General features: G+C 35.6%; 1 protein-coding gene across 1 annotated transcript in view; it reads right to left on the bottom strand.

The window, feature by feature from the left end:
- The window catches only part of EML6 (EMAP like 6), a 286,159-nt gene that overhangs the window by 18,800 nt on the left and 252,659 nt on the right, over positions 1-14,700 (bottom strand). Inside the window, exons 28-32 of the mRNA XM_074206262.1 lie at positions 6,062-6,140; positions 5,384-5,513; positions 2,646-2,744; positions 1,371-1,544; positions 553-761 (exon numbers count right to left, since the gene is read on the bottom strand). Coding sequence (XP_074062363.1) covers positions 553-761; positions 1,371-1,544; positions 2,646-2,744; positions 5,384-5,513; positions 6,062-6,140 — 691 coding nt within the window. The remainder of the gene's footprint in view (positions 1-552; positions 762-1,370; positions 1,545-2,645; positions 2,745-5,383; positions 5,514-6,061; positions 6,141-14,700) is intronic.

The raw sequence follows: 14,700 nt of genomic DNA, 5'->3' as shown, positions 1-14,700 counted from the left end.
ATTCCAAAGGGCAGAGTATTAAACCATTCATTGGAGGAAAGCATTTCCCTAGCATTATCTTTTGGTGAAGCTAGTAAACTGCTAGCTCAAAAAACTTCAGCAACCTGGTTTGTTAGGATACAGTCACCCCCAGGCATGATTTGTATAGCTCTGGTGTTGGAAGGAACCTTGGACATCATTTAGTCTAACCTCTTTGTTTTATAGGTGAGGAAACTGATACTCAGGCAGACTCCAGAGCAGTTCCTTTTTCTTTGTAGCACTAGAAAATCTAGATTTGGAGGTAGAGATAAAAGTCCTTTTCCCTGGGCAGAAATTCCCTTGCGGCAGATAACTCTATTTACAAGGCCAGGGTTTTGTTTTTTTTTTGTATTTTTTTTTCTTTTTGTAAGGCAATTGGTTAAGTGACTTTGCCCAAGGTCACACAGCCAAGTAATTAGTAAGCGTCTGAGGCAGATCCTCCTGACTCCAGGGCAGGTGCACTATCCATACAAGGCCAGTTTTAAAATGTGTTTTCCCCTCTCACACCCCGAAGAATGCTGTGTTTGAACTTACAGCACCAAAGGCCACAGAGAGCATTGTCTGCATTTTGGCACCTTCCATAGATCCAATCACTCCTTTCTTGTAAAGCAGGGCACTGCCAGCCAATGTCCAGAATTTCATGTGCTTGACCCCCACGGATACAAATTGTGTGTCAGAGTCTGGACGGAACTCCACCACAAATATTCGCTCGAGGTGGCCCCCTCGGCTGGCAACTTTGGCACCTATATTGATGAGAAACATTTGCTAAGTTGTCTTGAGTAGCATTCCTTTACCCAAACCCCTCTTTCTATGTTGCTATCCAGCTACATGGAAATCATCCTGATGATAATAATAATAATAATAATAGCGTGCTAATAATAGTTATCATTTGTATAGCACTTTTATTAGCTATCAATATCATTAAGGTTTACAAAGTGTTTTGTTATTGCATATTTTGCATATTGCATGTTATTATATTTTATGTTATATGTTATCTTTATAACACCTGGGAGTTAGGTCTATTATTTTCCCCATTTTATAGATGAGAAAACCAAGTGAGCTTCAGGGTCCCACCACAGGTTAAGTGTCTAATTAGAATCTGAAGACTAATCTAATTAGAGTCTAATTGAATTAGAATCTAATTCTAGTTCTAAGCTGGAATTTAAACCTGTGTTGGAGTTAAAACAGAAAGATAATTGTTATTCTCATTACTTTTGCCTTTGCCCTGATTTTGCTATGTGACCTTGAGAATAGTTGCTTTATTCCTATAAGTTCTTATCTAGGAAATAGGAGGAAAAGTCTTCCTCACATAGAAGTCCTGGAATGGAAAGAAATCAAAACTTTAACTTTACCTTCTTGCCATCGCCAGACCGTGATCGTATGATCAGGGTCTACTCCTACTGACACCAGGAGCTTGCCAGTAGCACTAAAATTGATATAATTAACTCCTTTTGCATGGAAACATCGAAGCATTGAAAGTGTCTGCTTGCTCATTGCATCCCAGACGTGGATTGAAGGTGTTGTTCCTGAGAATCAAAGAAAATACAATAAAGAAATTTCCCTATTGCTCTAAATTCCTCTATTGCTCTAAATTTATGTAGGTGCCTTATCAAAAAAAGAGACTAACTTAGGGGCAATTAAAATTTCATATTGATCTCAAGAAGTCAATTGTTATTTGGCAATAATTGAAAGAAATTGGGAAAACATCTATTGCTCATGAAAAGACAAATACTATGTTACTGAACAAACACTCATGGAAGATTTTATACAAGGAAACAATCTGGGATGATGCATGGTTTGTATCTTTAATTCATCATGATACAATCAGCTGACATGAAACATTGACAGTGTATTGCTGAGTAGATGAAAACTACTCACAGATGAAACAGCCTTACCTGGGATTTCCACAATATCACCTGCATTGTGTGAGCAATGGCAATGAGGAAGCACCAAGGGAAAACAATAAGCTAAAATAAGTCATACTTCTAATACTGAAGCACTCAACACCAGCATCAGAAAACACAAAATTAAATTGTAAAATGGACATGAGCTCAATGAAAACAAGCAGGAATATTGGTGAATTAAGTTAAAAACATTATCTTTAAAATGACCAAGTGAAGAAAAAATATTGTTTGAAAGAACAAATGTGAGTCTGTCAGGTCCACATTTGTAGTTGGTGGGTTCCCAGGTCACAGCTGGGTCAGGAACACTGATTTGGGGATATTCAGACAGAGCCCCTCTTTATTCCCCAAGGCCTCATCCTAGAAACAGTGTATTATAACAATGTCACTATTGTCAAGTGGAAATCTCAAAGGTTTGCACGCCTTATCAACCTTTCATTTCATATCTTGGGTCTGTTTGGATGAGGTTGAGAAATACTCCACATATATCCTTTGGATAAGAAGTAATATATTCATTGTGGTTCCTTCAAATCATCAACCATCCAAGAAAACATATTTAAGTAAAATGTTCAAAATCAATAAGCACATCAACAAAGAATGAAAGGGGAAGTGACAATGACCCAGATTCCATATATGAAATGAAAAAAGATTATCATTTCCGATAAATCAGTGTCCCTGATCATTTGGTAATATAGAATTTCTTCATTAATATAGAGAACCACCTACCTATCTGGCTGGTGGCAACCACATTTTTATACTTAGGGTGTTGGTTTACAGTCAAACAGAGAATGTCATCAGTGTGTTCCAGATAGAAACTCTGGCTTCCTAATAAAAAATAAAAAATAAAAGAAATGAAAAGAGAAGACTTAGTAGCAACAAAAAATATTTTTTAGAACATCCATCTCCAAAAGATTGCTTTTGGTATAATTAGAAGTGATGTAAAAATGATAAGTGCAAAATTTAAGATAATGTTCTCCAAGCATGACTCAAAAGAAGAGTTTATAAGAGGCTACTCTGAATCTATTTTTTTTTGCGCAGGTGTTGCTCATTGCATATGTTTTCAGACTTATTCTATATATTGTTCGATAGTGTGGCTTTTTTTCCTCTTTTTTTCTTTAAAAATACTGTTTGTTATATAGGATGACTCTAGGAGGAGGAGGAGGGATGCTAGGGGAAAATTGATGATATTAAGCACAAAAGACAACAATAAAATTTAATTAAAAAAAGATTATATTCTTAATTACAAGTGGTCTCCTAGAGAATCAATTGGGTTAATCAAGTATTTATTAAAGCTCTTCATTAATCTGGTTCCTTCCTACTTTCCAGTACTTTTTGTTATTGTTTAGTCTTTTCAATCATGTCTGACTCTTTGCAACCCTATTTTGGATTTTCTTGGCTAAAATACTGGAGTGGAATTCTGTTCTATATTTAACCAGTTGATTTAGGTGTACCTGAAGGAATTAAATTACAATGTATAATAGAGTCAAGAGGTTTAATCTTTTCAGTTGTGTTTGATATTCCATGATTCCACTGGGGGTGTAATTCTTGGTAAGGATTCTGGAATGTTTTGCCATTTCCTTCTCTATATCATTTTACAGATAAGGAAATTGAGTCAAACTGGATTAAAGGGACTTGCCCAGGGCCATACCGCTAATAAGTGTCTGAGGTCCTATTTGAACTCAGGAAGATGTCTCTTTCTGAGTACAGGCCCTGCACTTCTTTCTGCTGTGCCACTTACTCCCCTCCAAGTACTTCTTTATCAAGTGACACTGGCCCCCTTGGTGCTCCTCACACACAAAACATTCCATTTCCTGATTCTGGGCATTTTCCCTGGTGATCCCTCACGCCCACTGTCCTTAGTCTCTGTTCTTGGTTTCTCTGGCTTCCTTTGGGTTCTAGATATAAATTCATCTGCTGCAGGGAACTTACCCTTATTTCCTCTACTGCTACTGATAATCTCAATGATTATCTCTAATTTATCCTGCTTGTATCTCATCTGAACATATTTATTTGCTTCTTGTCTCCCTATTAGACTGTGAACTTCTTAAGAGCAGGAACTATTTTTGTCTTTCTTTGTACCTTCATCTCTTAGACTCACATATAGTGGGTTCTTCATAAATATTTATTTACTTGTCTTGATTTGACTCATCAAACACATTTTGCATTGGAAATATAAAAACAAAAATGAAAGAGACCCTGACCTCAAGAAGAACTTATACTCTTGGAGTAGATAACACACAGACATGTGTACACACACACACACACACACACACATACACACACACACACACACACACACACACACACACACAGATACAAATACAATATAAGCTTGGAATCTTTGCATTCTGGTCCTTGGAGAACATGTATTCTTTCCCTGGATGGTAAAAAAACATTTAAAAAAAATTTTTTTTTGCAAGGCAATGGGGTTAAGTGGCTTACCCAAGACCACAGCTAGGTAATTATTAAGTGCCTGAGGTCGGATTTGAACTCAGGTACTCCTGACTCCAAGGCCAGTGCTCTTATCCACTGTGCCACCTAGCTGCCCCCCAAAAGACATTTCTTTAAATCCTTTCTGCTTTATAATTCTGTTCCAAATGTAGAGAACTAGGGATTCTCCAAATTCCAGAGTTTTGGGTGCCCAAAAGTCTATTTTAAGGGTTGCTATCGCAGAAGACCATTTCCAGATGCTAAGCAAAACTGATTCATTAATTTACCATTTACCAAATGGAAAAAGATGTCTACTAAGGGGAATATAGGAAAGGACAGTGGGGAAAAAAGCCAGTTGACTGCAGTTAATTGATCCTTCTTATTACTGATAAGGCAATATAGTGAAAGGGAGCACTGGAGTCAATCCATAGTACTGGGGATCTCGGCTTTGTTTTGATTCAGTTAATCGTGGGATAGATCTTAGGCAAGTCACTACATCTCTAGGTCTTAGTTTCCATTTATATATAAAATGAAGGGATCAGACTAGGTAATCTTATAAAGTTCCAAGATCTGTCATTTTACTAAATATACTTTACTTCAAAAGTGATATTTATAACATAAAAGAGAAATTTTGTTTTGATCACAGAGACAGTGTCTCTTAGAAATTAAGAATTCCTCTGATTCTCCATACAATCTCCTCTTTTCTCTCAGCAAGACTGCCTCGAGCATGGAATTTCAAGGACTCCAAAAGAACCATTGCTCTCCCTCCTGGGGGCTATAGCAAGAGTTGGTTTGGACTGAGACTGAAGGCAGAAAGGGACTTCAATACCTCGAAGATGACTCTGAGTATATTTTAAGGAAAAACAGAAAGGGAGATTTGGTAAGGGGTACTTTAGTAAATTCCCATGACAACCAAAAAGAAATAGGAAAAGCATTGAAGATATTCCCATAAATTATGCCTCTGTTTTGTATTATGAAGACATGGCTTCCTAGTAAATTCTGAATTTCCAAGACTGGGCCCCATTTTTAATTACCTGTGGAAAGGTTGTGAACTATGCCTGCTGCTGCAGTGTGGAAGATTATATCGGCACCATCATTAAGGTAATGCAGGTTATTACGACAATCAAATCCTCTATAGCCAAATACATGATCTAAAGCCAGTTCCTACATTTAAGGACACACAAAAAAATAGAGAGGTACCAGAGAACAGAAGAATAAAACAATGTTAAGTGAAAATGCAAGTATGCAGCAAGAATTGTTTGGGAGACAGTTCAGAGTATCAATTAGTAAAATGACTTCATTCTTGAACAGTTGAGGAGAAAATGAAAGATTCCATTTTGTCATTTATAATGCTCTAATTTGTTGGTTAAAGAGCAAAATGGTTTTTCAGTTTTTTTTAAACAAACCATGTTTTCTACCATTCTGATTTAATGTCATTTGCTGTTTTACATCAACAAAATATTTGTAGCATTTAAGTAAGTGGAGTCATGGCATGAACTTAAAGGGGTGATCAGGTGCTTCTGACAGAGCAGAAAAATATTGTATATGCCATCTTGATTTTTCCATCTTGCCCTGAATACATTTTCACTTTAAAGGACAGTAGCTATGGTTCCAACTCTCTGTCTTATCAATGCAGATAAACAAACCCATCAACTCTAAGTCCCTAAGACAGAACATATCAAATTAAGAGCAAAACAACTGAAATCCCTCACCTCAACCAGTTTCTTTTTTTTGGTGATATTATTCTTCTGCAGTTTCTCTGGCTGGGGAGCTGCCCTGCTCACTGGTGGCCTGAAACAGACATTGGCCAAGATAAGCACCATGGTTAAACAATGGCCTTTTAGAGATCTTCACATTCAGGATTGTTATCTGTGGGTAAGTGTGACCTTTTAAGATCACTTGTCCAATTAATTTCTTTTCTCCCTTAATCTTTCATTTTGTACTTCCTTTTTTTTCACAGTAGGAGTAACTTCAGACAATACTAATGGTAATAGCATATACTGGAATGATCTCCCCATTCCTATGCTACTCACTTTAAAGTGAAATGACTTGAGGTAGCCTCTGTTGCTTATTTCTTGAAGGCCTGAGAAAGAATGAATGCAATTTCCAAAGGCTCTTGACTTAAAGTTAAGGAATGGGCTGGTTAGTTGGTAAATGAGATACACTGGTTTCCTTTTAGCAGAACTTACTTTGAGTGGACCACACTTTTCCATTACCTACTGGTTTTGCATCAACATAAATATTCTTTGTTTCCAGGAAGGCTCAAAAGTACAATTTCTATTCTTAATCATTTATTTTAGGGATAATGGCATAGGATCAAGCGGGATGCAGTCACTGCAGTTTTGAGAACCAATATTTGTAGACCTTGGATAAAATTCTAAATCATTCAAAAGGGAAAAGAGGATTTTCTTTAATACTTCTGTCTGCATTTAGTTTCATGGCAAACAGATCATTTTAGAATAAAAATAAAGAATATTACAGATAAAAGATCAAAATTTGCTTCATCAAACATGTAGGCTAAAAACTTATTGCCTATGTTCTGTAGGAAGTTCAGGGTATTATGATAACTGGGTGGAATATTTAACCAAAAGAAGGTACTCAAATCTGCTAAAAATATCAAAATGATCTATTAGCTCATGTCCCGGCCCACATCACATTGTTACAGACAAATTCAAGCTCTTTCTTAGTACTCATCAAAAGCTATTTTACTTATCCATTTGGAGGATAAAGTTTCATAAAAACTAATTGACAGATTCTGTAATGTGATTTGCCTGTGAATCAATTATATATTCCCTTAAAAAGTGAACCATTTTAATGTACTATATGGATATGATAGTTCAATGTAAGTAAAAACTAAAATTCACTTCTACAATGATATAGGAAGAAGAAAGGTACAAATGCTAAAACAGCTAATTATATGTATTTACTAAATAACATGTTAACCAGTCTTGTGATACATGAAGAGAAAATATTACCTGGATCCCCTTGTAGGCAGCAAACAAAGCCAAGTGAAAAGCTTAGTATGATTTAGAGGAGCAGTGGCAAATCATTTCACTCATGCACAAGCATTTTTTCAAGGAAACAGACATTCCTGTGTGGCACAAACCATGCTTTCCAAGCATGCCAGCAAAGGACTAAAACAGAAACGAAAGAGTGCACCAGTCTACAAATGCAGAAAGCTCCTACCCTGGCATCACTGGGCAAACTCTGCACTAAAGCGCCTCTAGAATAGGGAGAAAAAAGGAAGCTCTGTCAATGCTTCCCACACACTTTATGTGAAGTTACTAACGCCTCCTATGGACTTGGTTATTTTTGTGTGTGCCGTTGACAAATTGTTGTTGTCAGAAACATAATCACTTCCTCCTCAATACTGTGGAGAGTTTGGTACAATGGATGTTTTGTTTTCGATTCAAATCTAACTCATAATTTAGACTAATAATTCCCAGTGTTTACTAGTAGACAAACTTGCTTGCTGGAACAGTTTGGCTTCCCCCCCCCAACTGGGGAAAACAAGACACCTTTATTTTCTTTGAAACTGTTTAATCAAAACAGATTATGTAATCTTCAGTGATAATTGGACCAAATGGTACTATAGTAACCACCAAATAATGGGTAGAAAGCAATTCTTTGCACAACTACAGCCCCAGCTCACATCACTGGTAACTAAAATTGAGGGAAATTAGGATGCTGGAGGCATGCTATTTCACACAGACACATCCTTTCTCCACATTAATTGTCCCTTCCTATCACGTCTGCTCTTTTTTCTGTTTTAGTAGAACTTTCAAATGAAATTCCTGGGTATACTCTTTTACCTGAGAATGTTTAAGTGTATGATAAAAGCAAGCCAGGGATTGTGATGAGAGCAAGTGGACGATATGGTTATGGCATGGTTCATAAAGAATTATCTAATATTAAACACAAGGTTTCTTTTCAAGAAACACACAGGCTGTGGATATATATGTACATATATATGTATGTGTATATATACATATATAATCTGTATAGAAAGAGTATGCATACAAGCACAAATATCATATATTTATATATACATGAATGTATATATATATACACACAAAGGCATTCAATGCATTTTTCACCTTTATATTCATTTAAAAAACTGAAATGTAAAGCAATATCAGAAAGTTTTTCTTCTTTTTTTTCACAAGCATATGATCAAAGCTTATATTGCTTCCAAACTGAAGATGAGAGGGGCAAGGGGAAGAGACCTGCATTGTAGCAAATTAAGCGAATTATAAGTAATGACTCTGAAACTTTTTCTTCATGAAAACTAGTACTGAAAATTCACAGGAAACCTGAACTTTTCCAGTGTACTGTTAATACTTACTTGACAATTCCCTGCCTCCAAAGGAAAGCAAGTTAAAACACAATACAAGTATTAAAGCCTTCTTTCCAGTTATCCACAAACTTTCAAATACTGGACACTGAATTATTCAGTGGTTCTAAATCCTTCCAGATTTAGACTCCACCAGAGATGTGGCCTTGTAAAAGCTGCTCTTGGTGGGTAAGAGTAGAAAAAGGGGGGAATTCATTCAACTTAAACCAATGAACTTTTTGAAGTCAGTTGGTTACCCCAAATGCCACCCAGGGCAAGAGGTGAGAGAACAATATACTCAGGAAAGGCACATAAATGGTGAAAGTGAACAAATGGGGCCAGAATTATGGTAAAGGAAGGATGAAGAAGGGAAGGAAGGAAGACTATAGGAAAAATAGTGGGTCTCAGAGAAATGAGAGGGAAGGGATTGAGAAAGAATAGACAAACAAGAAAGAAAGAGAATTTTACAGGAAAATAGTTGGTCTCTGAGAGGGGGAGAGAGGCAAAGGATGTGAGAAAGAATTATTTCATCAAATGCTCAGGCTAAGAAAGATAAAGAACTTAGCAAGAGAAAATGAAACAAAAATAAACACTGGGCAGATTAGAAGAATAAATGAAAAGATATATAAATCATGGAGAATACAAGAAATAAGCAAAACTCAGGGTCTAATTCTATATTTTGTCTAATGCTTAATCTATTGTTGTTCTTCACTAATAGTGAGCCTTCCTCTGGTTCAGGATTGGGGCATGCAGCCTATGCAGATAGGCTAGTGTGACTCTTAAGAGCCCCAGGTTAGGAAAAGGTAGTGTTACTATGGTTGCCATTCAGAGACGGATGGCATAGTCAATACTGGAGCAAAAGCATGTGCATAATTGAGATGATGCTGACATTTAACAGCTCTGTTGCTGAACTTGGACTCCCTTCAAGGTGGGCATAGCTTACACTGTTCCAGCATCTAGAATGGTAAGAGATCATCTACCACTTCTTCCTTCTTTTATGGATAAAGAAACTGAGACCCATAAAAAGGAAATAATGTGCCCTAGGATACACCGGTAGCAAGCCAGAATTTGTACTCACATTCTTTGACTCTAGATGCAGTACTCATTCTATTATCAAGTTGCTTTTCAACTCTTATAGGGAGGACATTTTCCCTAACACTGAACTAAATCTGCTTTTCTGTTAACTTTCTCCTACTTTTATCTTGTGGAGTCAAGCAGAATATGTTTGTATGTATGTATGTATGTATGTATACATATACACACAAAAATGTATATATATGTGTGTGTGTAAATTACCTTTAATGTGACAGTCTTAAAAATACTTGAAAAAGAGAGTTGTCATGTCTCCTTAACTCCTGCTCTCAACTTTTCTAACCTAGGGTAAGCATATTCAATTACTTTAACCAATCTTTATATGGCATAGAGTCTAGCTCCCTAGAAATTCTAGATGTAATTCAGCTTGGTCCTTGTCCTTTCCAAAATGTGGTGTCTAGAACTGTGAGTAGAGATGTGGTGTACTGAAGAGAGTGATGCACCTGGATTCAGGAGAGACCTGGAACAAATCTCAATGTTCTATATTATGACAATAGCTGATGGTGATTGCCCATGATTAACATTGCCTTTAGAGTAGGAAAGCATTCTGGAACCAGCTTAAATTAGCTTGTAAGAGTAGTTTTTTGCTAAATTTTGCTAATTTGCTAAAATTGCCAAATTTTGAGTGTGAGCATTTGAACTTTGAAAATTTGCTAGTATTACAAATCAAGGCTTGATTTATTGTTTTATTGTTTTCTATGCTCAAGAAAATGATAGAGAAAATTTCATTAGTGGAAATTAAACATAAAAGTTTGTTGTGCTTACTTCTTTTCAAATGGAGAGCCAACTGTTAAGCACTTACGAGCATACTCTTGTTTCTTAGAAATCAGTTTATTATTCATTTTATAGATAAGAGAAATGAGATGTAGAGAAGTGAAGTGACTATTTCCCTCCTCCATTTAAAAAAAAAGTCTTCAAGGATTACAAATATGTGATATGTAATATTCAATTGGAAGAGAGCATTGAGCAAAAACTTGAGTAATAGAGAACAAATTATAGAGGCTGAATAACCAAGAAATTAATCAAAATCCAAAGAGAAAGCAACCAGAGAATCAATGAGGAGGAAAAGTATTGAAAGCAAAGAGAAATGAATTCCCATTAAACTTTTACAAACAAAAAGGAAAATGGTGCTGGTGGGGGAGGGATTTAGCAGTTTTTTAAATGGAGTAAGTCAGGCAATGTATAAAACTCTTATCCCTCAGGAAAACAAAACAAATTCATAGTAAATTTAAATCTTGTTTTATGCTATTAAAACCCCAAAGCCATTAACTTGTATAGATAATATCACTTTACTTCAAACAAAAGAGAAAAAGGAAATAGAAAATGAACAAGTAAATTCATTTCTAAAACGTCCCAGTCTTTTTATTTTAAAAATCAGATGACTACTGTAGCATGTCAATGGAATTATTTAGCTGGCTAACAATTTTTTTCTTTTTTTTTTTAAATTCAGATCTGGGGAGTTTAAATCTATGATTTTATTGGTTTGAGTACTCCCTGAAAGGAAATGCCCCTTATTAATGCAGACCAGCAACAATTAATTTTGGAGAGCTGAGGACACTGATAAGTTAACAATTCTCAAAGTATGGCCCCCCAGACATTTTCAGGGGACCAGCAAAATCATTACTATTTACATAATAATACTAAGGCATCATTTGTCACTTTCCCTCTGAGGCTGAGTTGCAAACATGAAGACCAGGTTAATGTCTCATCTGTAGAATTGTACCTTTGCCTTACAAAGAGATGAGCCTACAGACATGGCTCCACTTCTTGTTTTCTTTTTTTGTTTGTTTGTTTCATATCAGTACAAACTAATCATTGAAGAATCTTGATCTTTTATGCTAATGTTTGGCAACAAATACAAATGATGATGAAATATTCAGTGTTGAGTAACTTTTTTGGATCTCATGATTCATCCTGGAGCAATTGTTCTGACCTTTGCCATGATAGTGCAAAAACATAGTGGGAAAAAACCATGGTGTCTTAGCATATACCAAACAAGGCAATGGCACCAAACTGAACTACTATTCTTCATTGCCATGAAACTTCAATATAGCTGGTACTTAAAAATTATTTAGCAAAATAAAAAGATGCCAATTTTACCTAAGAATCTTTGATGCAACAATAAAATTATTCATTTTATTAAATCTTGACCCTTGTGTGCATGTATTTTCCTGGGAGATGAAACAAGAAGTAGGTGTAAAACAGTTCTGAGGCATACTGAGGTTCAATGGTGATCTCCAGGAAAAACACTTGTATGATTGCAAGTTATGAGCTACTTTTTTTCATGAAGCATTGGTTTTACTTGAAAAGCAACTGGCACAAACTATGGCTATTGAGACTTAGGTACTTAGCATTTTCTTGAAAATGAATGAAGTGAGTCTGTCCCTCCCTGGAAAACAACTGATTTTGTTGTCAATGATAAATTCAAGCTTTTAAGTGAAAATTAGAATTTTGGAAAACAGATTTGCAATGGTGATCTTGAGTTTTTCCATAATTTAAAATTTTTTCTGATGAGATTGATGATGATGATTGAGTGGTGATAATCATGAATGTGATTTTTTAATATCATACAGTAAAATGTTTCAGCATTTGGAAGATCTGCCTACTGAAACCAATATTTTCCAAGTGACCAAATCCATGTTGTTATATAGTCATGAATGGTAAAAGATTCATTTAAAATACAAGATAGTCTAATGTATTGTAATGTAACAGAATGGGAAAAGTTCATTGATATGGTTTCAAAGTTTACATTTCAACTAATCTTTATGAAACTACTACTTACTGTGTTTTGGAATTATATTAAAAAATATTTACAATTATATTGAAAGTCTATTAAAATACTCTTCCCTTTTCTAACTACTTATCTGTATTAACCAGAAGTTATTCATACACTTTAACCAAAGCGACATATTGAATCCAGAAACAGATATGAGAATCCAGCTATCTTCTCTTAAACAGGAAATTAAAGAAACTTGTAAAAGCATAAAACAATGCTGCTCTTCACATTGCAATTTGCTTTGGAAAATATAATTATTTTCATATATTAACATGTATTAAGTTTATCACTGTTAGTTTAAATGAATTCATAAATATTTTAAAATTCATCAGCCTTAATTTATAACACTGCAAATATCAACAGATATAATCTACATTATCAAAACCTCTTTGGTATGCTCAATAATTTTATGAATGTAGAGGATTACTGGGAGCATTGGGAACTGCTGGGTTAAATACCTTGTGCAGTAACACACTGTCAATATGCATCAGATTTTACTACAGGTCCTCTTGATCCCAGGGAAGCTAGTTAGGAAGGCCTGAATTAAAATATGGCTTCATACGTTTATTAGCTGTTACTTAACCCAGTTTACCTCAGTTTCCTTATCTGTAAAATGATATAGAGAAGGAAATAGAAAACCATTCTGGTATCCTCCCCAAGAAAATCTTGAATGAGATCATAGAGAATCAAACACAACTGAAACGACAACCTCTTGACCCTAAAATGTATTATACCTTTAATTATTTCTGATATACTTAAATCAATTGGTCAATGGACAGCAATATTCTTGCCATTCACTATCTGTGTTTTAGAACTATTCTGAGGGCATAGATCCCCAAAACTGCAAAGAGACTGATAGGCAAGATGAGAACATCACATACATATAGAAATACTTTGGAGTAGATGGTTGAACTTGCACAGGGGTGAAATGTATCAGTCATTTTTGCATGTTTATATTTGAGCTTGAGGTTACCTCAAAACTGACCTATTGCCCGGATCCCTATATACTCAAGTACTTTTGACCCTCTGACCCACTCCCTTCTTCCCAACAGTCATGAATTGGGCCCATTTACAATCTTCTACCTCTATTGTCTTGCAGACATGGCCATTCATACACTTTGTAAGATCATGGCTAGATACCAGCTCAGATGAGACTCTCTCTAGACTTATGGGCTTTGTTATATGACTTGCTGATGCTTCCCAGGGATTCTTAGGCTTTTTATTGTGACATTACAGTCTAAGAAACACTGGGTACTTCTTAGCTGCCTGCAGCTAAAATATATAATAATCTTTGATTAGAATGTGAGCTTCTTGAAAACAGGACGTGTCTTACTTTTCTATTACTCTCAGTACTTATGAAAGTTCTTTTCACTTAATAGGTGATTAATAAATGTCTTTTCATTTATTCATTCATTCATCTGAACCATATACTCTATAGAAAAGTTCTCTCTATAGTCACCAATGGGTACCTGCCTTTGTCACTTTATGGAGCAAATTTAGAATAGACACTCCCACTTGGGTTTAAATTTTCAAGATAGAATTGACTTAGACAAGGAAATGGACCACACCAATTGAAAAGGAAGTGGCAGAACCCTCTCTTTTGGTCACTGAAACTTGAAAAGATCTGCAATTTCATCAATGTGGGTATTTCCCCCATGGGACACATTGCAACCCCACCATGCCCTCTGGTCCTGAGCAATTCTCTATGTTCTTCATGGGTCTTGACAAATGATCTACTCCACGGGCTTTTCCCTAGCTCTTCACTTTTGGTTGATTGCAGTGCATTACTTGAGTTGTTCATTACTATTCCCTCCCACCTCCTTTTCTGATCTTATATTTCCTTGAAGATATCCCTCAGGTCTTTTTCTATGTGTTGGTCATTGTATGAAGATATGCTATTTGTCTCCCTTCCCCCATAGGAAGTCATTGAGAAAGAATGGAATTACAAATTATTTCAAGGACACAGTGGACTCTTATGAAATATTTTGTGCTGCAATTTGGGTAACTTAGAATACCTAGATATCATAGATTCATATGTTGAGAAACTAGGATTAAAGAAGAACATACATTCTATTACTGAAAACAAGATTTTCTCAACTAAGTCCTTTGGAACTAAATACTACTGTTTTCTTCACTCTTCTGTTAAGACT

The sequence above is a fragment of the Macrotis lagotis genome, chromosome 1 (assembly GCF_037893015.1).
Source record: "Macrotis lagotis isolate mMagLag1 chromosome 1, bilby.v1.9.chrom.fasta, whole genome shotgun sequence".
NCBI lineage: Eukaryota > Metazoa > Chordata > Mammalia > Peramelemorphia > Peramelidae > Macrotis > Macrotis lagotis.
Note: the sequence above shows the minus strand (reverse complement) of the source record. Positions and strands in the feature narration are given on the sequence as shown.